The sequence below is a fragment of the Rana temporaria genome, chromosome 5, assembly GCF_905171775.1.
Source record: "Rana temporaria chromosome 5, aRanTem1.1, whole genome shotgun sequence".
Taxonomy (NCBI): Eukaryota; Metazoa; Chordata; class Amphibia; order Anura; family Ranidae; genus Rana; species Rana temporaria.
In genome coordinates this window covers 254,783,675-254,811,077 of record NC_053493.1, presented here as the reverse complement: position 1 = coordinate 254,811,077, position 27,403 = coordinate 254,783,675, and the positions used below count along the sequence as shown (strand labels likewise).

The 27,403-nt window shown below is 41.7% G+C and overlaps 1 protein-coding gene across 1 annotated transcript in view; it reads left to right on the top strand.

The window, feature by feature from the left end:
• The window catches only part of MCUR1 (mitochondrial calcium uniporter regulator 1), a 53,043-nt gene that overhangs the window by 12,169 nt on the left and 13,471 nt on the right, over positions 1–27,403 (top strand). The window contains exons 4-7 of the mRNA XM_040353748.1: positions 1,721–1,822; positions 7,568–7,609; positions 8,933–9,004; positions 11,377–11,430. Coding sequence (XP_040209682.1) covers positions 1,721–1,822; positions 7,568–7,609; positions 8,933–9,004; positions 11,377–11,430 — 270 coding nt within the window. The remainder of the gene's footprint in view (positions 1–1,720; positions 1,823–7,567; positions 7,610–8,932; positions 9,005–11,376; positions 11,431–27,403) is intronic.

Below are 27,403 nucleotides of genomic sequence, written 5' to 3'. Positions count from 1 at the left end.
AATTTAAAAAAGAGCCAGACCAGTTCTGGAAAAGCATTCTTTGAATGGATGAAACTAAGATTAATCTGTACCAGAATGAGGGGAAGAAAAAAGTGTGAAGAAGGCTTGGAACAGCTCATGATCCAAAGGACACAATGTCATCTGTAAAACATAGTGGAGGCAATGAGATGGCATGGGCATGCATGGCTTCTTGTGGCACTGAGCCATTGGTGTTTATTGATGAGACAGAAGCAGCCGGGTGAATTCTGCAGGGTTTAGAGATATGTCGGCCCAGATTCAGCCAAATGCAGCAAAGTTGATTGGACGGGGGGCTTCACAATACAGATGGACAATGATCCAAAGCATACGGCAAAAGCAACCCAGTAGCTTTTGAAGGAAAGGAAGTGGAATATTCTACAATGGCCTGATCACAACCCAATTGAGCATGCATTTCACTTGCTAAAGTCAAAATTAAAGTCAGAAAGAACCACTGAAGACAGCTGCAGTTAGTCTGGCAAAGCATCAGAAATGAGTAAAACCCAGTCTTTGGTAATGTCCATGGGTTCCAAACTTAAGGCATTCATTGCCAGTAAAGGATTCTCATCAACATATTAAAAATTAACATTTTATTTATGATTATATTCATTTGTCCAATTACATTTGAGACTCTGAAAATGGGGGAGGGGGGTGGTGGGTGTATAAAATGGTTGCAGTTCCTAACATTTGTACTTTATATTTATGTCTAACCCCTTGAATTAAAGCTGAAAGTCTGCACTTCAAATTCATTTGGATTGTTTCATTTTAACTTTTCTGGTGGCATACAGAGCCAAAAGTATGAAAATTGTGCCTGTATCCAAATGTATATGGATCTAACTGTATATTTTCTCAATTTTTTTTTTTTTTAAAGAAATATTGCATTAAAATATTTACACATTTTTAAGCCAGCAGGTTGCCCGTTCGGCTCCTTTTCACATGTTTACATCGATTTTTGGCAGCTCTGTTGAAAGCAAGTTGTTTACAGAGCTCAGTTGCTAAAGCTGACATTTATGTACACCGCTGAGTGGCTCTTTGCCCCCCTTTCTGCCTCTCATCTTTATTTATTTAAAATTCTTTGTTTTGACATTTTTACAGTCCTACAATAAGCATGATACAAATACAACTGTAGGATTGCATACAGGAGAGAGGCATAAGAGAAGCACCAATTATGACTTACTTCTTTCATCGACCCATGTATTATCCCACCCCTCTCTGATAACGATATGATAAGAACTTATGTCCTCTCCAGTATGACTGCAGACCTTAGTGTATGTGCCTCAGTAGGCCAAAATGAAAACCCTGATCTTTTTATTTTTAGACGGGTTCTGCAGATCTACTCTCTTTAGACAGTCCATAGTGCTCTGTAAATCCTATGTCATACGGTATATGCACTCTCCTTTTAAATGTTTACCTGTAAATCAAAGACTTTATATACATAATACAATATATGACAAATGATTTAAGATATTGCATAAAAAAGATGAAAATATAATTGCCCCCCCCCCCAAATGATTAGATTAAGTATTACATTATAGAAGTAATGTAATTTCTTCTATCACTATATTCTATAAGACATATACTGCTCAATTGCCCTACCATCCCTATTCTATTAAAAATGAATTGTTAAACCTAAGCGTATGGGCCAGCTCTACTAATATATCACTGCCATCAAGCTAATGCAGGGCTTATGCATCTTTTATTACAGGAGATCACTCTTCAGCAGGTCATGTCACACATAGCTTCAGTAAAAAAGGATATGATCATCCTGGAGAAAAGTGAATTCTCTGCTCTCCGAACACAGAATGAGGTACTTAATACACACTAGATAAGTGTTATAGAAATGTCCTAGTGTTATCCATTTGTTTCATATGCTTTTATATTTAAACATAATAGTTACAAAAAAGGGTATATGCAGTAATAAAAAAAAAGTGTGCAAAGTGCAGTAACCCAAAGAACCAGGTTTAGATGTCAGTAAACAATGAATTTTACACGCTACACTTTTGCTTTAGTTCCTTTAGGAACCTCTGCTGAGAGAAATATGAGGGCTGCCATTTTCTACCCCTTCTAAAAATGCTAGGTGCCTGGCTGTCTCCAATCTCAATACTTTTCAAATTTCTGACGAGGAACAGCAAGAAAATGTTAAAGCGATTCTTCAGTCGGAAACAAAAAATTAAGTCCGCAACTACAAATACTGTAGCTGGCTTTTAATAGGACACGCTTGGTCCTTAGCCGAGCCAGCTCTTCAGGTCCAGGGGCTGGCATCATTACAGCTTCACAGCAGGTTTCCCACTACGCGCTGAGCTTTGTTAATGGTCTTGCAGCTTTCTGGGACCTGTAACATTTCCCAGAAGGCTGCTACACTATATTGTCAAAGGTATTGGGACACCTGCCTTTACATGCACATGAACTTTAATGGTATCCCAGTCTTAATCGTAGAGTTCAATATTAAGTTGGTGAATTTGTGGTGGAGAAACTTGACTGGCCTACACCCAATAGAACACCTTTGGGATGAATTGGACTGTGAGCCAGGCCTTCTCGTCCAACATCAGTGCCTGACCTTACAAATGCGCTTCTGGAAGAATGGTCAAACCTCCTAAACCTTGTGGACAGCCTTCCCAGAAGAAGTGAAGCTGTTATAACTGCAAAGGGTGGGGCAACTCAATATTAAACCCTACCGACTAATACTGGGATGCCATTAAAGTTCATGTGCATGAAAAGGCAGTCGCCCCAATACTTTTGAAAACATAGTGTGTTTATCTATATTATATGTTTTTGTGTTTTTTAAAAGATGTTTTTTTTCTAAAATGTCTCCTGTTCAAGGCAGGACTGATATATTTTATTAAATTCTTCGAGGCACTGTCATTTGGATACATGTATACTTGTTACAGCATCTCCTTAAATACATTGGCCCAGATTCAGGTAGATCCGCGCAATATTTGCGTGGGCAAAGGGCAACGATTTTTGCTCTGCGCCCACGCAAATATTTCGATTTGCCCGCGATTCACGGAGCAGTAGCTCCGTAAATTGCGCGGGCGCTATGCTAATTAGCCCGGCGTAAGGGCGCCTAATGTAAATGATCCCGCCGGGGGCGGGAATCATTTGAATTAGGTGCGCTCTCGCGCTGAGCGAACAGCGCATGCTCCGTCGGGAAACTTTCCCGACGTGCATTGCGGCAAATGACGTCGCAAGGAATCACTTACGTAAACGACGTGAAATTTAAATTTCACGAGCGGGAAGAACGGCTATACTTTAGCATTGGCTGCCCCTACTATTAGCAGGAGCAGCCTTGCGCTAAAGTCGCCGTACGGAAACTCCGTACCTTGCGTGCGCAGGGCCCGCGCAACTTTTGTGAATCGGTGGTAGTATGCAATTTGCATACTATACGCCGATCACAATGGCCGCGCCCCCTAGCGGCCAACGCAAGAATGCAGCCTGAGATATGAAGGCATAAGGAGGCTTATGTCTGTCATATCCTAGGCTGCAGTCCGCGTAACGATGTTCCTGAATCAGGGGCATTCGCTACGCGGGAGCAAAACAGCTATTGCGCCGCGCAACCTATGGTTGCGTGGGCGCAATAGCTTCTTGAATCTGGGCCATTGACTATACTGTACTTACCAGTAGGGATGTGTTTTCCGGTTCGCATGACCCCTTGTTCGGTCTAAGGCCTCATGCCCACGGACGTTTTTACAGCCACTTTTCTGAGCATTTTTTGCAGCTTAAAAACGGCTCTCCATGTTAGCCTAGGGTCTCATGCCCACCATGACGTTTTTGAGCTGTAACTGGCTGAGCCGTTTTTAAGCTGCAAAAAAAAAACCAGGACCAGTGCATTCTGAAGCTCCAGCGTTAGAGCTATAAAGACGTCAGACGCCGGCAAACGTGATTTAACGAGGCTTAACTCTGTGTTAAGCCTCGTCCAGCGTTTCTTTCTCTATTCAAAATCAATGGTTCCCTATGGGAGCCCATTGATTTGAATACAGATCGCACCAGAAGTCGGATCGAGATGATCCGACTTGCGGGGCGACTGGTGTGCGGAGAATCTTGAAAGGGAAACCCGTGCAAATTAAAAAAAAAATTGCGTGAAGTTCCCTTCAGGATGATGCCAACCCTTCAGTCTGGTATGGATTTTAAGGGGAACACCTACGCCGAAAAAACGGCTTGGGGGTTCCCTCAAAATCCATACCAGACCCTTTTCCGAGCACGCCGCCCGGCTGGTCAGGAATGGGGGTGCGCAAGCGCCCCCCCTCCTGAACCGTACCAGGCCGCATGCCCTCAACATGAGGGGTGGGCGCTTTGGGGCAGGGGGGCCCTTGTCCCCATGTTGATGGGGACAAGGGCCTCTTCCCGACAACCCTGGCCGTTGGTTGTCGGTCTGCGGGTGGGGGGCTTATCGGAATCTGGGAGCCCCCAGATCCCAGCCCCCCACCCTACATGAAAAGTGTCAATAAAATGAACACACAACACAGGTTTTTAAAATAATTTATTAGCCAGCTCCGGGGGTCTTCTCTGCTCTCCGGGGGTCTTCTTCTGACTTCGGGGGTCTTCTCCGCTCTCCCCGGTTCTTCTCCCGCTCTCGGGTGCCTTCTTCGGGGCTGGCCGCTGCTATCTTCTTGCAGCTCTTTTACTAGCAGCCCAGCCCGGTCCGGTCTTGTCTTCCTCGTCGCCTTTTGCCTTCTTCTTCCGATGTTGCCACAAAGCTCCCTCCCGCTGTAATGCCCGGTGTGCGGTGCGCGATGATTTATATAGGCCTCTTACGACGTCGCAGTCCCAGCATGCTCTGGGGTGGTGACACCACCCGGAGCATGCTGGGACTGTGACGTCATAAGAGGCCTATATAAATCATCGTGCACCGCACACCCGCCATTACAGCGGGAGGGAGCGTTGTGGCAACATTGGAAGAAGAAGGCAGAAGGCTACGAGAAAGACCGAACCAGGCTGGCCGCTGCTAGTAAAAGCGCTGCAAGAAAATAGCAGCGACCAGCCCCGAAGAAGGCGGGAGAAGAACCGGGGAGAGCGGAGAAGACCCCCGAATTCAGAAGCAGACCCACGGAGAGCGGAGAAGACCCTCGGAGCTGGCTAATAAATTATTTAAAAAACCTGTGTTGTTTGTTTATTTTATTGACACTTTTTTCCTCCCGGTAAATGGGTAGGGGTATGATGTACGCTCGCTCGTCCCCCGTCCCCCCGCATTGCTGGGCGGCGTGCTCGGATAAGGGTCTTGTATGGATTTTGGGGGAACGCCCAGATCGAAGGGCTTAGTATCATCCTGAAGGGAACCTCACGCAAATTTTTTTTTAATTTGCGCGGGTTCCCCTTCAAGATTCTCCACACACCAGTCGCCCCGCAAGTCGGATCATCTTGATCTGACTTCTGGTGCGACCTCTATTCAGATCAATGGGCTCCCATAGGAAACCATTGATTTTGAATAGAGACAGAAAAACGCGGCTGAAAACTAGGGCGCCAAAACGTGCATTGAATTCAATGTTAAACGCGGAAAAAATCACGTTAAAAACGCCGCTTTTTTTTCCTGGCATCTGTACTAGCTTTACAGCCCGTTTTTTAAAACGTCAGTGGGCGTGAGGCCTGAATTTTATATGCTTGGCGAACAGCCAAACTGAATGGGGTGTTTGGCTTTGCTGAAGCTTCGGCTAGTAGGAAGTGAAACCGACCGATTTTGTTAGAGAGCCAATATATATTTTAAGGGGGACCCCCAGCATTCAATACAAGACATGAATGTCTTGGCAGTATGATGCTGTTAAATAAATACAATTTCTATTCCCTTGCAGAGCTAAAGGCATTGACAGAATTTTCAGCATCCAATACTTCCAGGTTTGCCAGATGCTGCATGCTAAAATTCCACCCACCAGCCACTATCACTAGTGTGTTCTGGGCAGAAACTGTATTAAACCTGTAGGGAAACTTTCCGGAATTTTTTTCGCTGTTGGAACCATGCCACACGAGCAATCCTGTCGCAGGTGGCAATCGAGCAACAGCATTGCTAAAAGAGCGCAGATAGCAATCCTTTGATGTTGTGACCTTACTGGCTGACGGGTTGCTTTGTTTTAACCAGTGAAGGAGCAACACTGTAGGAGTGGGTAAGCTCTCTCTTTAGCAAAACTATTAGTGCACGTTGCTGTCAGCAACAGGATCGCTAATGGCACTTGGTCCATAAACTAATAGAATTGTGTGATATGTATGAACGCTACATATATAGTATCTTTGCATTTTGCCGATAAACTCTACTAAAGTAAGTTGGAAAAGGCATACTCTTTTTCCAGTATACACTGAACTTAAAACTGGTTTACTTATAATAGTTAAAGTGGAACTTCACTCTTCCAATCATAATTATTTTTAATCCTCGGGTGTAGTTGTGTGGCGTGTATAGCTGCTTACACTTGTGCGGTATAATTCTGTATTCTACTTACAAAATGTAAAGATGCTTGTTTATTTGAAAATTGTCTTGATAGCTTCTGTGGCAGCTGTAATGCAAAACGTTTGGTGGTTTTTGAAACCGACTTCTCAGACACTCTATTAAAGGGGATCGTGTGTGTGTGTGAGTGTGTTTTTTATCTTTATTTTATTTTTTTTTCCAAAAAATCGTGTATATAAAGCATACAATGAATATGGAAATATCAAAATCAGAAGTTGCATTGTATTGACAATAGATATAGCCACATAGTTATAATCAACAGTATATTGCAGTGATACACAAAGAGTAAAAGTGAAGAAAATTAACACAATTACCCGTAAACTTATGGGGTATTTAACTACAGATAACACATTATTGTACAGTAACTGGTGCTCACCCATATTGCCAGTTTTGGAAAGAAATATTCAGTACTCAAAGATCAATGTAGGTTCGAATACACAGCACTCTGTCATAGGCACATATAGACTCAAAGTAAGAGCATACTAGGGGAGAGGGTCGGGCACTAAGGAAAAAAAAACAATCACTAGTATCCCGCAAGTCTATCCATGGTCCCCATATTTAAAAAAAAATTCTTAGGGCGACCTCTCGCCTCATATGTCCGCTTATAAAGCAGAACTTTTTGATTTCATAGGCCCAATTGGAGACCATCAACATTTATCCAATGCAGAGAAATTGTTTTCCCAGCATAGAAGAGCAATAGTCTAAGAGAACTTTTGGTCTTAGCCCGTAGATCTACATTCTTAAATACTCCTAATAGACACCATTTGGGGTTAAACACATTAGAGAGTTCAAAATTGGAGGCAATAAACTCCGTAACCTCTGACAAAAAAGGTCTGATCTTGGTGCAAGTCCAAACCACCCTGTTCAGCCTCGCATTTGTGGCACAAAGGACTCTTGTGCATAAGGAAGAGTCGCTTAGGGGTGTAGTTAACTCTGAGTTATTTTTCTGGATTTTTGCATTAAAAGAACACTTACGGTAGTTATATAGTTTTCAGTTTAATATCTTTTAAACGTAGTAGTTGCCACAACTGTCTATCTAGAACAAAATCACATCAAAATGTAAAAAAGTTTTTGACTGCTGTTTTTTTTATTTTTTTTGTTTTGTTTTTCCTCTCTCCTTTAAAGAAAGTAAAAATCGAGATACAGCAACTGAAGAAACAGTTAAAAGTAAGTTTTTGTAATTTACTCTCACTACAAATCTTTGGTTTCTAACAAATGTTCAATAAACAAACCTGTGTTGAAACCTTGGATATTAGGGGTCTGTCCGCTGATCTCCTGCTGACCTGAGGAGAGAGAGAGGATGGATGACAGGACCATGTCTGCTCAGCTTATGCAAAGTGGATACAGATTGAGCCCACTCTGCTCTATGAACTCCGCTGTCCATCTACATTTGACTGCCCTCCGATCCGCGGGCAAACTGGATGGGATCGGAGGTATGCAGGGATAAATGGACACAAGTTTACACCTGCTAGTTCATAGTGGTGAACAGTGGGTCAGATCAGGTCCACCTCAAAAACCTACAGGGGCCAGTGCTGCACAGACTCCTGATAGACACTTTAAGGCTGCAAAGTTGAGAACTTACGGGATTGGGCACAAGTGAGTGTATGGACCATTTCTCACGGGCAGATTTTGTTGTGATCAGCAGGGGACCTTTGAGCTGATCCCATGCTGATGGGAGCAGAGTGGATGGATGCTTCTGTGGCCTAATACTGGCAGGAAGAAACGAATGGAGGGAGTGAAAAATAGATGTAGCTACACTGGAGGTTGTTCATAGCTTTCCAAACCTGCCCTTAAAGTTTCAGTGTGGTTGGTGATGTAGGTAGCCAAGAGATCGAATGTTACATAAATGTTAGCACGAGGTTAAAGCTGAACTTTGAAATAAGAAATATTGTCTAAATACAAGAGCCATTTTAATTATTGGCTGCACATTGGTGTGCTTTGTGCATTTCTTCCAGATATGTGCGGTAATCCAGCATGAAATTTTTCTTTTATTACAAGAAACTCCTGCACAAACCTCCTTGTTCAGGGTGACTCGTCTTGTATCTGCCTCCCTACTGTAGTTTACTTCAGACAGCTTGTAGGGGTTGGGATTGCTGTGTCCCTCCCACAGCTCTGCTCTCTGCACAGGCCATAGGCAGCATAGTGATGATGTCATCAGTACTCAAGGTAATAACAAGGCCTGCAAAATCCTTTGTCGCACACAACATTGATTTATATCCTTTTTGGCTGGTAAGGAATAAATATAATAAAAGTTTTTGTTCTTGGATTTCTGTCCTCCCACTGACCCTTCGAGGTCTATATAGTTTGTGCAGTGGATCCATGGGATTGCAGAGAACTTTGCTGCAGTATGCTGGAATGCATTAGCAGCTCTTTGGTTGGTATCACTAGGGCACCGGATGTATAACAAAAATGAATGCTGTGCAGAACCCTTTTTTTTAACCTTTTGGTAAACCAGAGCTTAAATCTATTTATTTATTTTTTTTCTCTAAGGATGAAATTCTTAAAGTCAGAGCAAACAATAAATTGGACTTTAACTCTGAGAAAAGCAGAATAAAGGAAATGGTAAGTATGTTACACTTTCGCACATCTGTTTTCACTTGCAGTAACTCCTAACCACCCATCAGTGGATTTGTACTTCACGTAAAATCCATACAACTTGCATTACTATGATATCACTCTACATTTATTGGGTATAGGTTTAAAATGTTTTGCCATAATTACAGAACTAATGTGTCTCATGTGGTTAGCATTAGTTTGCTTGAGATAGAACCTATAATTGTGAGCATGTGCTTTATTCTTTAAAGTGTTTCATGCTTCTTTGTATCCCTCACTATCAAACCTTATGAATCCACTCAGTTGCAGTGATCAGTGTAGCAAAATATATGGTTAGGAAACCAATGGTGGTTCTATATTTTTCTTGCCTTTCAAGAAGCTGAACCGGCCAAGTTTCAAACCGCTTATGGCCGGCCTAACACAAGAACAGCTGATAAGGGAATAATATTGTCACCCTCATCTGGCTATGTTATGTGAAAAACAAATGTGAAATTAAACAATGGGGTAAAGAGAATATCTAACAAATCCTTTAGCAGATAAAATAAAACCACCTATTATGCAGATATTTGCCTGGAGTTCCTCTTTAAACTAGGCAATAAATGTTTCCATAGATACAGATGGAAACATGATGGAAATCGTAGTGTGATTTCAATTACATCCCATCATGTACCACACTTGTGATTGTCATTTTGTAAGCTTGAAATGATAGGAGTGGATTTAGCAATAAGTCATGCTTTTTGCTTGCCTCTGTTTTATCTTTAGATTATTTTTTTGAACTGAGAGATAGGTAAAGGTAAAATAAATATTTTCTCACATACATTATTGTGTTTATTGCAAAAGAGTCAGGAAATAATTTTGGGTTTGGAGTACTCCTACACAAAGGTTAACCACTTAACCCCCGGACCATATTGCTGGTCAAAGACCAGAGCACTTTTTGCGATTCGGCACTGCGTCGCTTTAACCGACAATTGCGCGGTCGGGCACGTGCGTCGGGATCAGGGACGAGCGGGGGGCACCCCTAGTGGCCGATTCAGGGAGCGATGTATAGCTACAGGCTCTCGCGCAGGGGAGTCGACTTGCCGCCGTATAACTGCGGCGGCTGGTCGGCAAGTAGTTAACATCATTTGCTAAATCGCAGTTTAAATATATATTTTTCATTTTAATAACCGCATCATTTGTAAAGTTAAACTAACTTTCTATTCCAACAGACAACCCTTTTAAAGTCAAGTCTTAGACCCTTTACACACTGGGGTGCTTTTCAGGCGCTATAACGCTAAAATTAGCGCCTGCAAAGCGTCCTGAAACAGCGGCTGCTGTCTCTCCAGTGTGAAAGCCCCAAGCGCTTTCACACTGGAGCAGTGCGCTAGCAGGACGGTAAAAAAAGGCAGTCTAGCCGCATCTTTGGAGCGTTGAAGGAGTGGTGTGTTTACCGCTCCTCCACCACTCCTGCCCATTGAGGCGCTTTCCGGTGGTTTTAACCCTTTCTCGGCCGCTAGCGGTGGGGTAAAAGCGTCCTGCTAGCGGCCGAATATCGCAGCAAAATTAACAGTAAAGCGACGCTACAAATAGCGGCCCTTTACCGTCGATGCACCTACCGCCCCAGTGTGAAAGGGACCTTAGTAAACTGCTAAATTTAGTGACAAATCCATAATGGCGCGTACACTTTTTCATTTTTCGGCATGTAAAAAACAACGTTTAAAAAAAATGTCATTTAAAATGATCCTGTGTGTGGGCTTCACATAATTTTTCGGGTTTTGAAAAACGACAAAAAAAAATTCGAACATGCTGCATTTTTTAACAACGTTTTAAACCATGTTGTTTTTTCGGGTTGTAAAAAATGATCGTGTGTGGGCTAAAACGACGTTAATAACCCGCGCATACTCAGAAGAAAGTTATGAGACGGGAGCGCTCGTTCTGGTAAAACTACCGTTCGTAATGGAGTAAGCACATTCATCACGCTGTAACAGACAGAAAAGCGCGAATCGTCTTTTACTAACACAAAATCAGCTAAAGCAGCCCAAAGGGTGGCGTCATCTGAATGGAACTTCCCCTTTATAGTGCCGTTGTGCGTCACCACGCTTTGCTAGAGCATTTTTTTAACGATCATGTGTGGGCAACGTCGTTTTAATGATAAAGTTGGGAAAAAAAATTTTTTTCTAGAGGCTGAAAAAATTTGTTTTTTACAAGCCGAAAAATGATCGCGTGTACCCGGCATTAGGGTCAGATTTGTGACTTCTAGACTGTGTCAGGAACATTCGATGTGGGCACTGTTTAATCTTGTCACTGAGAACATGATTTGCTCAACAAGTTCTACATGTTTAAAAAAAAAAATATTATTTGTGCTGTGCATTTATAATCTATTTTTTTCTTTTCATTTATAGTATGCTGATCATGATAAAAAACTCCTAGAACTTCGAACAGAGATAGTGGAAATGGTATGTAACTGATGCTTTTAAAATAATGAGTTCGTAAAATCGGAGAACATTAGGTTCTTTTTTTAGTATTACAGCCTTCCTCAGTGAAAATTGTTGGAACATGTTGATTTACTAAAAGACTAAATTGTGTGAAGATTTACTTTAATGTGTAGATAAAATAAGTAAACGGGTATTTCTTAATCTTTTATTAAGAACCCTTTTACACTGCTTTTCGGGCACTTTTGCGCTAAAAATAGCACCCGCAAAGCTCCTGAAAGCTGCTTCCCATTCATTTCAATGAGCTCCTACAAGCAGCATCTTTGGAACATGTTTGGAGCACTTAAAGGGCCTCAAACACCCCTTTCTATTGAAATAAATGGGAAGTGATTCAAAAGCACCGCACATTTTTTTTTTTTAAACACGTGACCTTATAAAAAGCGCACCGCTAATGCCGCAAAAACACAGTAAACATGCCCAACGTTTTATGGGCAGTTTTCGAGCGCCTTCTGAGACACTGGGTTATGCTGTTGTCTACAGGAGATTGCTGGACGCTGGCACTCCTATCATACTCCAGTTGTTGTTTTTTTTCCCTTGGAGACTCAAACCGAGTTCTTACTTTTTTTTGCATGTTATCAACCTTCTTTTTTTCTTCAGTCAAAATTATCTAGTTGCTGCAAAGCTAGAAGAGCTCACTTTGCAGCTTTCCAGATTATAGCCAACAAGACTGTATATGGATGCTGCTGTGATGAAGACCCAAGACTGGCCTGTAATGTGACCTATGGGCACTGTGCCTCTGCTGTAGCACTCTCCAGACACTTTTTGTACAGAGTGAGTAAGCTGCAGAATGCTTTACAGGTCCAGGGCAGTGATGCATCATTTTCATTTTCCCATTGAAGTCTGTTGGGACCAAAATAAGCTTTAAGCTATGCTATGCTTAGGTATGAACAGGCGTCATTGAATATAATGGAAATTCTAGTGGTGAGTGTTGAAGCTTCTTTGGTGAACCTTCAAATTGCACAAGTGTGAACCAGGCATTATCCTGTAGCTGCTGGAAAACCATGCTTGTAGGCTGCCACTGTCATAAAACGTGACAAAACCAAATCTACCTTATTGTGACAAACTAACTGAAAACCTTCCTCAGACAAAGACACAAGCGCTACAGCTTGCATCAACCCAACACCTCAGCTTCAGCTTTTAACACTTTTTTTTAGACTGAGAAGACAAAGAAAAATAACTTGGCGAAGTAAGAACCAACAAGAGAGGATCTTACAAAAAGTCTGGTATTCAACATATCAATAAGGACCTTGAACCAGGGTGATTACATAATATAATATAAGGGACCATCATTTTGCCCAACAATGGACTGGAATGGATCGATACATTTAAGTCTGATATTGACATATTCAACTAGAAAGAAACATGAAGTAAAAACAGCATTTCCATGGCACAAAGACATACGATAAACAGGAGCAGGACACAGTTAAATTACCCTTACCCTTTATTCCCCCTGGACAATTCCACTGTATAGAAAGTTTCATTAAAGCCAGCCATAGACAGTTCGAATCTCTGCCAGTTCAGCAGGGAATGGCCAAGATACGACCTATGTATGGGTAGGCTGAGTGTACCCAAGTTAATTGTTCGACCAGCCTGTCTGATTTTAATGCGATTATTGCTAGCGGCTGTTATAGCCACTACAACAATCACTGTTTTCTCCCAGTGGGGATGGCTTCCCCGCCCCACCACTGGGAGAACACAAATTTCTTTCAACCAATGCTTGCAGGAAAGAAATTCACTCCGTCTATGGCTGGCCTAAAACTACCAGACATGTAAGGTTATTTACAAAAGGAAAATCCACTTTGCACTACAAGTGCAAAGTGCACTTAGAAATTGCACTGAAAGTGCAATTGGAAGTGCAGTCGCTGTCGATCCGAGGGGGGGCATGCAAGGAAAATAAAAAACAGCATTTTAACTTGCACATGATTGGATAATAAAATCAGCAGAGCTTCCCCTCATTTCAGATCTACACCTCAGATTTACAGCGACTGCACTTTCAGTGCAATTTCAAATGGTTTTTGCACTTATAGTTCAAAGTGGATTTGCCTTTTATAAATAACCCCCATGGCGTCATGCACAGTGCAAGAAAGCAAAGAACGTGCTCCAACTTTGCTTAAGGCAAGCTCTGAGCACTATAATCACTAAAGGGAATTTAAAGACATTCTAATTAATCCAGCAGTTAGCGGGGTGCTATGGTCCTTGTGAAATATTCAGATTACCTAGTAGACATTCGGAGCTTGCTTTTCGGACACATTCCTAGAAATTCAGATGATCCAGCCAGGACCATACAACAGAGCAGTTAATTAATATTGGGTTAAGAATCTTGATCATGAACACTGGTGCTGTGTTTCTTGCTATTGAACACCCTAGAATCCCAGTAATCTACCAACTGCTTAAAATACATCAGGGTATGACTCCTCTTAAATTTAGACCCATTGTTTCCGGTGCCAATGCTGTGACCAAACCCTAGCCTCAAGTGTTGGACCTTTTTATGCAACATATTGTAAAGGTATCCCCAGCTTATTATAAGGATACCAGAAACTTCTTTTGCAAATGGGGTTAGAACCAGACTGGCTTTTTGCCACATTGGGTATTGAGATACTGTATAAAATTAAGATATATACAATGTGGTGGAACTTAAGGCAATGGAACACTTCCTCCAGAAAAACTTTTGATCTTCTGTTCCCCATTGCCAGAAGGACTAGTTCTTAATGATAATTTATTTGGATTTAAATACAGTTGGTGGAATTCAAAATGGCCCTGACAACAGATTTATGGTGTTAGTTCCCTTAACAACTACCTGCGCCTAATTCAGGCAGTTTTTTTAGACAGTTTTAATTTGCACCAGTGATTTGCACGAGTGTCGGTAACATTACTGAACTAAGGAATTGAAGAAAAAGCTGGACGGCAGCACTCCCTTATGACAACTTTTATTAAAGATGGTAAAATCCATACGGTTACAAAGACATCAAAGGCACAGGGACAAAATGACTGAACTAGTCGCTCATTCCCCCATCAGGCTCCACCTTGGCCAAGCGCCTGTCAGTATGAAAAGTGCAGTGGCCAGAGAGGACAGGAGTGAGTGCACTGAGGAGGAAGTGTATTGTGTGGACATCCCTTCCCCAGTGCAGACACAGACAAATTCATGTATCTGTCTGTGTCAAGTACATGAATTGGGCACACATACTGACACTTTCGGTGCTGAGCCCTGACAGAATTCCACAGGGTGTCTAAACTTTTCCTTTTGGGACCATTTACTTTGCAGTGTGTTAATGTGTTGTGCCAAAACCACCATATGTGTTGAAAATTGGAACTGACCCTTCTTTTGTAATGCACTGCAACGCAAGGTGGATTTTCATTAGTGTGTTAGGTTGAAGTAAATTATTAATGCATGTTGTGATACCATGCATGTTATCCCAACATGTTAGAACAAACAGGCTCTAAATCATTTTATTAATCATGTTTACCTATAATACCCTTGAGCCCGTACTGTCTTCAAAGTTAAGCTATTTTTAAAGTGTAAACTTAAAACTTTATTTTTTATTATATCTAATTTAGCGATAGGTGTTCACATTAAACAAAGCATATGCCCACTGTATCCAGTTACAGATATGTGATGGTAAAAACTGTCAGAAGTAAAATCATGATACAGGAGTGTACACCAAATTATTGGTCCAACATTCCTAAAGAAAAGCCACAAAAGGCTGTTGAGAGAGGAAGTCAAAAGAGGGTGCCAAAGTAGCTTGAATAAAGAAAGAGAAGAGATATTGTTATATTATGCAGTATATGTAAAAATAGAAAATGAAACCACTAAAACTGAGTCTCAATGCAAATTCTAGTCATCCATCAGTAACAGGTCTTGGTATCCGTTGAAGACATGAACCCCCAACAGAAAATCATGCATGAATTTGCTAACAGAAACTCTAATGCCTTGTACACACGATCGGAATTAAGTAAGTCAGACTTTTTCCATCGGATATTCCAATCGTGTGTAGCCCCATCTGAGTTTTTTCATTGGATATTTCGATGAATTCCGTTGGAGTTTAGATATAGAACATGTTCTATTTTACTCCGACTGAATTCCGATGTGATTTGGCCCGGCAAAAGCCCGATTGTGTGTACAAGGCATTATCCATTAAAAATCCAGTAAAAGTTGAGTGTCTAGGGATTTGCTTTCGGAGGAAAATAAAGCCAACAGGCCCATTTTTTATAGAACTGGTCATATTCATCTCTAATTTTTAAGTCAAGTGCAGAGGGACATTTGTACTTTTCCCAAAATTGGAGAGATAAGGCTCTTGGCTGCAATACAATCCGTAGGTGAGGTAACACACTATTTTTGTAGGCTTTCACTAGAACATGTGTATATCATGAAATAGAAATTGCATTGGCTCTTTAAAGCGAAACTCCACTTTTGGTAAAGCGGTAGTAAACCCACACACATCAATACTATATTCATAATATTCCGAAAGGCAAAATAAGTATGAATCGAATGACCACTTTGTGTATATATAAAAATGTTAGCTTACTGCATATGTTCTTAATAATCCAAAAAAAAATTCAGCATATTCGCCAGCGCCATCTTCAATGTAGTCTTCTGTGTCTAAATCTGCTCTGTATTTCCGCTCACAGAACGTCCTTCTCTCGATAATTCCGCGCATGCGCACTAGTAAAGAGATATTCCAAGCCTCTTCGTTTCCGGTTACTAAACGTATAGAAAATAGATCACAGCGTGCTTCAGAAAGGAGTGACAATACCTCCGGGAGCACGCTGTGTAAGAGCATTCTAAAGAGTCTGTCTGCCGTCTGTCTCTTCTGTACCATGTGACGTACAGGTCACATGGTAACTATGATGCTCTTGTGCTTGAATGATGATGTAGTATCGCGGGATGTTGGGGCTGATGTCTAAAACAGGAAATGACGCAGCCCCGACATGGACACTGAATCTTTCCTGCAGGGTCTCGGCTTGCCAGAATGAAGGAGGATACGGCGCATGCGCGGTATACGTAATGACTCGAGAAAATATTGATAACACGTACAGGAGACAGGTACAGTAAAAATGACTCATGTCAATTCATTGTTTATAAAAAACTACAAAATGATATGCAAAGACAACATTTTGGGTATACAAACGCGTTAAGGAAAAAAACATTCCCCTCTGGGTGATCGACAGTGTGTACATTGCAAGGTTTTTAACAAACTTTGTTGCAGATTCCTACCTTTGTTATTCTGAGGAAATCCCTGTTTGTTCCTCTGTGCCCCTGTGCTTTGTGAGTCTCATGGTAGTGGTTTATTAATTATCAACCAGCTTCTGCAGAATCAGGCCTCTAATGAGGAAAACTGCTGGGCCTGCATTTCTTTAGACGTTATTTCCGTTACGAGTATCTCACCAAAAATTAACATTTTATTGCAGGGGATGCCAAAAATCGGACTTGTATATTAGTGTAGACTTCTGAGAAAATCTGTGAGCCAATCACACAAGCAGGAAATTATGTTTCTGTGGGGTGTTCCATACACATTCTGTGTACAGAACACCTCCAGGTAGCCATATTGCATTGCACGTTACAGAAAATTACAAAACTGCAGATTAAAAAAGAAAGGTAATTTTTAATAACATTCAATTAATATATGACTCACAATTGTATATGCTATATTTTTTTTAATTCTTTTTTCATGAAAGTGGAGTTTCCCTTTAACAATACTGAATGGATATATAATCTCCACACATTGAGTTCTCCTCCGAAAATGTCTGAACCTTTGGGCAATCCCACCATATACAGTATGTAAGAATCAACCTGGTTGCATGCAACCCCTGCCAGGATAGTAAGCCTAAAACAGTTTTGAGCTGCACATAGAGGAACAAACCAAGCATAGTTAGTAGACTTTGCTTATATAGAAGACACAGTCGGTGGTCTTAAAGCTGCCCATACACTATTTAAAAAAAAATGGACAGATTCTTCTATCTACGCTATATAGCATGAATGGATTAAACGCCTACTGTGCCTATTGTATTCTGAGAGTCACCGTCACCCAAACAGCAGCTGCATTTTATTTTCTTTCCAGCGCCTTCAGTTTTTCATAATTGGAGAGGGGGTGACATGACCTGCAAATCTGCATAGTATATGGTTAGTTTAAAATACAGACTGTTGTTCATCCCCAAGATTTGAGCTTAAGTCCCCTTTCACATTGAGGAGTTTTTCAGGCGGTACAGAGCTAAAAATAGCGCTGCTATACCGCCTGAAAAACTCCTGCCCAGCTACCTCAATGTGAAAGCCAGAGGGCTTTCACACTGAGGCGATGCGCTGGCGGGAGACAAAAAAATCTCCTGTCAGCAGCATCTTTGGAGCGGTGAGAGGAGCGGCGTGTATACCGCTCCTTCACCGCTCCTTCCCATTGAAAACAATGGGAAACCGTGGCAATACCGCCCGCAATGCGCCTCTGCAGAGGTATTGCGGTATTAACCCTTTATCGGCCGCTAGCCGTGGTTAATACCGCACCGCTAGCGGCCGATTCCCGCGGCAATCTCGGCGGTATAGCGCCGCTATTTTTAGTGCGATATACCGCCACTGCAGCTACAGGTCCAATGTGAAAGGGGCCTAACAGTGGCCACGACAGCCAGCAGATGATGCCTTTAATGTCCACAATGGATTAAGCACTTTCTAAAAGAGTGACCTAAGGGGTACGTTGGAAAGTATTGAGGGTCACATGCTGATATAACTTGCAGGCCTTTTTATTTTTCCTTATTTTTTTTGCAATCTGTGCTCTCTGATTTCTCACCAATAATTTCTTGTTACCATGTTTACCACTTGTGAGTAATACTAATAACATCAGAGACAATGTTCAAGAACATCATTTGTTATTGTAAATCCCTTAAAATTATAGTTCTCTGCATACATAATCCAAGTGTGAAAATGTGAGGAATGCAAAACGAGTCCAGCCCGGTGAATCATGCACTGTGTGCTTTTCCTGATCTAGTTTAAAGAGGCTCTTCCAGTTTAATCGGTATAGCCTGTGTGAGCTATAAAGGGATCTATGCTTCAGGCAGTTCTAGACAGGATTCATTTAGTCAACAAAAATATTTTCGTTGCCGAAATGTAACAACTTTATTTTAGTCGACTAAAATTTGACTAAAACAATTCAGATGGCTAAAATACGACTAAAACTAAAATTGCATTTTTATCATTAACTAATTAGAAATTTGACGTCAAAATCTGCCTAGTAAGGAAGATAGGGATCTTGTGTTTCTGCTAAGCCGGAACACGGATCTGTCTTCCTACAGTGCAAATATCCCCCACTTAGTAAGAAAGCACTCCCAGGGAACATATGTAACCCTTTGATTGCCCCTGATGTTAACCCCTTCCTTGCCAGTGTCATTAGTACAGTTGCAGTGCATTTCTTTTAGCACTGATCACTGTATTGGTGTCACTTTTCCCCAAAAAGTATCACTTGGTGTCAGATTTGTCTGCCGCAATGTCGCAGTCCCGCTTAAAAAATGCTGATTTATTGAAAAAATATAAAAACACATATAGCAGAATACATATTGGCCTAAATTTAATGCAGAAATTAGATTTTTGACTATATATATATATATATATATATATATATATATATATATAATTTATAGCAGAAAGTAAAAAATATTGATTATTTTTTACGTTACTAAGAATTGCCTGGGTAATTTAGAGTCTTAGAATGATGATGTAAACATTAAAGAAATATATAAGCCCTGAGAATGATGCTGGGAGATTCCATGTTGGATGTGTTATTAGCCCCAGCAGGATCATAGCTATTGCTCTATAGTATTCCCCTTCACTCCTCCCCTGGCAGCAACATTAAAAGGTTATGTAGGGTCAAAAGAGCCGGATTAGCTAGGCCAGCATAGAGAGTAATCGCACACTCCTGGAAGAGGAGAGCACTGTGATATGCAAGGAGGGAGGGTGCTCTGCTAGGGAATCAACTTCTTTATGAAGTAGCTAAATTTACTAGCAAGTTTGGAGGCACATTGTCTGTCAGTAAAAAGTTCATAGATAGGAAATACGCTGCAAGTAAGCATTCACAATACTTGAATTTTCTTTTTTATTTTACTTTTGATTTTGTGACAGTGTGTCTTTAAATAGTTTATGAAGCCCTGGTAACAAATAATTACTTTACTAAAACGTTTTTATTTATTTTTTTGTACTATAAAAAACACTGTTTTAAAGGCCACATGCTGAAGTAAGAACACATGCTGGTATTGCTGACTAGTGATGAGCTCAGGTATGTTCGGATCCTAGTCTGAAGCCACCTGAGTGAGCCCATCAGGAAGCTGTACTGGACCGATCCTAAGTGGCCGCCCCATGGCCACACATATGCACGCCCATTGCAAAACGTGCATATACATAATAAAAAAAAATATATATATATATATATATATATATATATATTCCCCATTGACAACGTCACGTATGACGAAACGCGTCTGGAGAAGGGTACGTGCTGACGTCACCTTGCTGTCTCACTAGGAGGATGGGAGTTTGTAGCTGGTCGGCTCTTAATTTTAATCCTTAAATGTAAGTGCAATATTTTTTACTTAAATTAACTATCAGCTAGACAATATTATGCTATGGTCAGTTTCTCTTTTTGAGTCCATTTCTGAATGTTACGATCACGGAATCTATGGTGGTATCGGTGTGAGAATCAGTGCAATCATCTACCCAGGCCTTGGCTGGGCTATATCCACATGCCCGGTTTTGCTTGCCATCTGGTAAGCAAGTTTTTTATATGGTGGCAGTGAACTTAAAGGGGTTGTAAAGGTTCGTTTTTTATTTTCTAAATAGGTTCCTTTAAGCTAGTGCATTGTTGGTTCACTTACCTTTTCCTTCCATTTCCCTTCTAAATGTTTTTTTTCTTAGTTTTCTTTGTCTAAATTTCTCACTTCCTGTTCCTCCTCAGTAAGGTGTTCAGTAAGCAGTTCTAAATGACTTTCCACCGCTCGGAAGATGGTGGAAAGCTTACTGAGGAGAAACAGGAAGTGAGAAATTCAAACAAAAAAAAAAAAACATTTAGAAGGGAAATCTAAGGAAAAGGTAAGTGAACCAAAAATGCACGAGCTTAATGGAACCAATTTAGAAAATAAGACGGACCTTTACAACGCCTTTAATGAAATGAATCACTGTGGTGTTCTTACTAGATGAATTTATTTCACCATTCTAAATCACTGGAGCAAGTCGTATGTTCTTCAATCAATTAACAACTTCTCCACCGGGCCTATTCTGGCACTTCTCTCCTTCATGTAAAAATCATTTTTTTGCTAGAAAATTTATCAGAACCCCCAAACATTATATATATATATATATATATATATATATATATAATTATTTATTTATTTTATTATTTTTTTAGCAGACACCCTAGGGAACACAATGGCGGTCATTGCAACTTTTTTTCTCGCACTGTATTTGCGCAATAATTTTTCAAATGCCTTTTTTGGGGAAAAAAACTTTTTCATGAATTTAAAAATAACAAAACAGTAAAGTTAGCCCAATATTTTTTTTTGTATAATGTGAAAGATGATGTTATGCCGAGTAAATAGATACCTAACATGTCACGCTTTAAAATTGCGCACACTCATGAAATTGTGCCAAACTTCTGTACTTAAAAATCTCCATAGGCGACGCTTTAATTTTTTTACAGGCTACTATTTTCGAGTTAGAGGAGGTCTAGTGCTAGAATTGTTGCAAACGATCTAACGCACACGGCGATACCTCACATATGGGGTTTGAACAGCGTTTACATATGTGGGCGGGACTTACATGCGTGTTCACTTCTGAGCGCGAGCTACCGGGGACAGCCGCGTTTTTTCCTTGTAATAGGAATCACTGTAACAGGTCCTCTTTATGGAGAGATGCAGGGTCAATAAGACCCCACACCTCTCCTCCAGGCTGGAAAGCATGAGATCATGAAAAAAAATTCACCGATCTCATGCCGACAGCCGCAATGCGGCTTTGTTTACTTCTGGGTACCCGGGCGTGACGTCACAACGTCGCGCCTGGGCCTCCGAAGGTCATAGAGATGACTGGTGACCATATGGTCACCAGTCATCTCTGTTGTCGTGAGACGGCGGTGACCGATTCGTTCTCTGGGCCCCCGATGGCATGGGAGAGCCCAGAGAAGCACCGGGTGACGGCGAGAGGGGGGGACGTCCCCTCCCGCTGCCTATAAGAACGATCAAGCGGCGTAACTGGTGCTATGATCGTTCTTATCATGCACAGAATCGCCGGCAGAAGACGGTGATATCTGAATGCTCCCTGTAGCTGCAGGCATCATTCAGATATCACCGCACAAAGTCGAGGACGTCATATGACGTCCACCCGAGGACGAGTGGTTAATCTGATTTCCTATTTGGACTAAATTATTGCGGCTTCTCCTATCTTGTTACGTATCTGTGCATATCTCACATTAAGCTGCTGCTTTTTATGGACTTTATAATTTTTCGTATTTATTTTTATATTGGCACGGTTTTCTTTTGAAAAAAAGGAAGTCTCGCGCCAAATTAATTACACTGAATAAATACTTGATCGATCAAGTGACTGGCTAAGTGAAGCTGCTCCCTAAAAAAATGCAGAATACTGAATTTCCGTAGAATGTGTTGTGAAGTGAGGGGCGCTAAATTAAATAATGGATTAAGTGTCACAGTATGATTAGGTGATATACAGTCTAGCCATATACGCAAATCTATGTGAAAAACAACAGATGATAGCAATAAATCCTTAAATACAATTGTGCCAAATAATAGTGAAATAATATAATTATCCAACAGAAGAACTATAGTGCAAAGTCCCAGAACTGGATAAAGTCCAAGTGCAAAATTGCAAATATTACGGTCCCAAGTCAAAGGGATAAAGTGCAAATGCAATGTGCTTGTGAATCTTCAAACAACCAAAAGTGCGAGAAAGGGGTGATCCGCCTTCACCTATAGGTCACCAGAACTACCAGGACGCGGCCATCTCTCATCACATCTCCATATCCCTATAAGCTGCAAGACTAGTCACAAACTGCCCAAGGCGGAATCACATCTCCCCGGTGCTTAAGAATCTACACTGGCTCCCGATAGCAAAACGGGTTGAGTTCAAGGCACTCTGTCTGGTGTTTCGGGCCTATTGGCAACTAGGTCCGATGTACTTATCGAATATGACACAACACTACTGTCCACCCAGAGAGCTTCGCTCGACTGACGCCCTGTTAGCAATTATTAAATCTAGTCGATCAGCTTCAAAAGGTGGCCGCCGGCTCCAAACACTGGGGAACTCTCTTTGGAACCAGCTCCCTCATCAGCTCCGAGCATCCTCCTCCTTGATGGCCTTCCGTAAGGGCTTGAAAACACTTCTTTTTTCACAAGCCTACAGATAGAGACTTGGCCTTCCAAGCCCTTAGCAGGACGCTGCCTTAATCCCAGGCTGCGGTCCATGGTCAGGGAGTAGGGATTGGCTTTTTGTGCCCTGACACCCCCCCCCCCCCCTTCTTTTTATATTTCTGTTTATTTCTTGTCTGTTCCCCTCTTTTATTTAGATGTCCTAGTTTCTTCTTTTTGCTCTTGGGAACTGGATACCCCCAGCTTGTTGGTAAGCGCTTAGACGCGAGTTTCACAACTCGCATTCGGCGCTCTATAAGTATTTATTCCAATCCAAGCTCACAGCCTCAGTGCCGGGATACGGGCACCAACAACAGTAGGAGGCCATTTGGCATTGTATTTTTATTGATGTTCATTAAATGGTTTTACACTATGGTGGCATCTCTTCTCCATTTTTGGTACACCATTTGCCGCAACCGCTAACATTGGAACCCAATGAGACCCTGCTGATCCATATTACTAACAAGCCTTATTGACCATATTTTAAGTAATCTGGTCAACACCGGTAAGGAGCCATCCAATATTAGTTCTGGTGACCTATAGGTGAAGGCGGATCACCCCTTTCTCGCACTTTTGGTTGTTTGAAGATTCACAAGCACATTGCATTTGCACTTTATCCCTTTGACTTGGGACCGTAATATTTGCAATTTTGCACTTGGACTTTATCCAGTTCTGGGACTTTGCACTATAGTTCTTCTGTTGGATAATTATATTATTTCACTATTATTTAGCACAATTGTATTTAAGGATTTATTGCTACCATCTGTTGTTTTTCACACAGATTTGCGTATATGGCTAGACTGTATATCACCTAATCATACTGTGACACTTAATCCATTATTGAATTTAGCGCCCCTCACTTCACAACACACGTTTTTCTTTTCCCTACATAATTGTATATTATTATACACAAACCGTCTCTAGTACAAAAAATGCCTCTTAAAGTCCCAAAAGTTTCAAAACCATTTCAAATAAACACGGACACACATTAAGCTCCTCAGCAGAACGAGATAGATAAGCATGCACTTTGCCCTACATTTTTTATCTGTATTCACGGTTAAGCAAGGTCACAGACCAGAGGCACTGTACCGCAATAAAATGATCAGCAACCTTGTGGCTCAAAGACGTAAACACGTGCAAAAAAAAACATGAATTTTTTTTATGGTATTGAATTTGTACCTGCCTGTACATTGTTCACATTAGCAGTAACATGGATATGTTCAAAATGTATATTCTGCGTGGGAAAAATGATTTATCTCATATAATTACAGGAATGTTGGCAATAATCTGTACAAAAGGATAATCCTAATAGGTCATATAGAAACCACTCGGGTATTCACCTCATGTTGGGTCATAGAATCCAAGTGGAACTTGATAGTTCAGCAAGTCTGACGAAGAAACTATTAATTTCCTAGACTGGCTCCCTTTTGTTTACATTGATATACACTGATCGTGTGTAGATGTATGGAACTTGGAATCATTCATAACATTGACGTTGTAAAGCTTAATCACATGGGTGTAGGTTGAAGCAATAATGATGGATTGCACCAGATGACTCCTGGTTTATAAACATGAATAGTCTACTCCCACGTTCTCCACTGCTGCACCTAAGAGATTATTATAGTAACAAAGACACAGAGTTCATATCAGTATATTAATAATATCTCCTGTACCATTCATGGAATGTGACCTTGTAATAGATCAGCATAGTTGATCACCATAGAAGCAATCATTTCCATATGGAAGATAATTGGAACTAGATGGCTCAGCAGGTTTACCTCAAGTCAACAAGAATCTTTTGCTTCGCTCCCTGGTATAGATTGGTATCTGCAGATGTATTGAACTTAATCATTCTGATCACTTATAACAGGGATCTCCAAACTTTTCAAAGGGCCACTTTATTGCCCTTCAGACTTTAGGAGGGCCGGATCGGGGCCAGCAAGGGAAGAAAATGTCACGGACTCTGCATCAGTGAGAACAAATATGGCCTTGGGGTTGGTGGTCAATAGGAAGAGGAGTATTCCCCCTGTTAGTAGGAGGAATAGTATCCCATGATTGGTATCCGTGGATAATATAGTGCCCTTTTGTTGGTGTCAATGGGAGGAATAGTGCCTCATGTCAGTGGAAGGAATTGTGCCCCAAGGGCTGGATAAAGGCTAGCAAAGGGCCACATCTGGCCCTCGGGCCGCAGTTTGGAGACCCCTGACTTATAGCATTATAATAGTAATGCTTTATTCTCATAGGTGCAGAGATGAAACATTGGTGAGGAACAGAACCAAATAGTTCCTAATACCTAAACATAAATAGTCAACTCCAGTCCAGTCAACTACTGCACCAAAAGTTCATGTACCTTGTAATGACAATAAATGCAAAGTTCAAATCATGTCCATAACATCTACTGCACCTTTCATATCATTGAATCTCTAAGACCCCTTTCACACTGGGGCGGTTTACAGGCACTATTGCGCTAAAAATAGTGCCTGAAAACCAACCTGAAACAGCGGCTGCTTTTTCTCCAGTGTGAAAGCCAGAGGGCTTTCCCTGGAGCGGTGCGCTGGCAGGACGGAAAAAAAGTCCTGCTAGCCGCATCTTTGGAGTGGTGTGTATACCGCTCCTGCCCATTGAGATCAATGAGACAGCACGGCTATACCGCCGGCAATGCGCCTTTCTTTCTCGGCCGTTAGCGGGGGTAGAACCGCCCTGCTAGCGGCCGAATAGCGCCGCAAAATTAGCGGTAAAGCGAAGCTAAAAATAGCGCCGCTTTACCGACACTGCACCTCCCACCCCAGTGCGAAAGGGGCCTAATAATGCACTAATGCCACGTACACACGATCGGTTCATCCGATGAAAACTGACCGATGGATTTTCTCATCAGATATCCCATGACGCTGTCTTTCATCAGTCTTTCCTACACACCATCGGTTAAAAATCAGTTTGTGTCAGAACGCGGTGACGTAAAACACAACGACGTGCTGAGAAAAATGAAGTTCAATGCTTCCGAGCATGTGTCGACTTGATTCTGAGCATGCGTGGATTTTTAACCGATGGACTTGCCCACAGACGATCGTTTTTTTCTATCGTTTTTTTTTTAACCATCCGATAATTTTAAAACAGGTTCTAAGTTTTTTCACAGATGGGGAAAAAAAACGATGAGGCCCACACACAATCAGTTCGTCCGATGAAAACGGTCTATCGGACCGTTTTCATCAGATGAACCGATCGTGTGTACATGGCATAAGTTAATGTATGTTGTAATGTTCCCACAGCAATTATTTCTGGCCTTCTGAAAATACTAGTTTCCTGGCTGTTGTGCTGAGTCATTGATATCTGATCTTTCAGAACAAGTTTGGAGATCAGAGGCTCTGACTTGGCTTGATGACTGGCTGTTCTGTAGTGTTAAAGGGTTTGTAGAGGCATTTTCTTTTTAAATAACAAACATGTCATACTTACCTGCTCTGTGTAATTGTTTTGCACAGGGCAGCCCTAATCCTCCTCTTCTTGGGTCCCCCACCGGTGCTCTTGGCTCCTCCTCTGAGTGTTCCCATAGCAAGCTGCTTGCTATGGAGGCATTTGTGTGTGCTTGCTCCCAAGCCCTGCTCAGTGTGTCCACACAAAAGGCTTGGCCCTGCCACCGCCCCTGTTCTCTCCTCACTGACTGTGATTGTATGCAGCAGGAGCTGTTGTAGAATCGCCTGGGGGGAGGGGGCAGCACTCATAACATAGAAACAGGCAACAAAGTACCACATGTACTTTGTCCCAAAGAAAAACAATTCTAATGAGAGATCTTGTTCAACACATTGAGCACAAAAATAAGTTTCCCGAGTAAACTTGAAATTCTCAATCCAGCAGTTTACAACTTTCAATGATGCTGGCTCCTGTTCTCCCAGCGCTGCTTCTCTGAACTCCAGGTTTTCACTAGAAAGCGTTAGATGAGGACAGTGTATTCTCCAGCCTCCAGTAGTCTGTTAGCTTCTTATAGGGATGAAGGAAGAGAAGGGAGGAGAACAGGGGGAGCACCTCACCATCCCAGGGTACAGAGCTGTGTCTTTCTAATGATGCACACAGTGTAAGAAGACAATACTGGGGTTCCTGCATGCAAGGTTGGCCCTATAGGACTCTGCAAGTGAAAGGAGCCATCCTGAAACGGGAAACCTAGGCCAATTTAAACTGGGCTGAAGATAGACGCTGCTTACTCACTATATTATTAAATCAGCTGCTGAAGGTGGCTAAAAATCTGAGGGTTTAATATCACTTTAATCAGAAAGTATTTAAACCAGCAAGGGACTGTTCATTTTTATTATAACGAGGTACAGCTGAAGTTTGTTTGGCTGTACTTCTATGGACCACAGTAGTGCTGAAGCCTGCTGTTGGCTGAGGACGTAGAGCCGGTCCAGGCTCGGGAAAGTTCATGATATATGTGTATGGATCTGCCCACATGCCTGGGTGGGATACCCGGCTCAACCTCTCAGAAAGCTGCTGAGAGTCTGAGTCGGTCGCTCCCGCCCCCTCCACAGTCCAGCGCTCCAGTAAGCAAGGGGGGAGGAGCAGAGAGCCA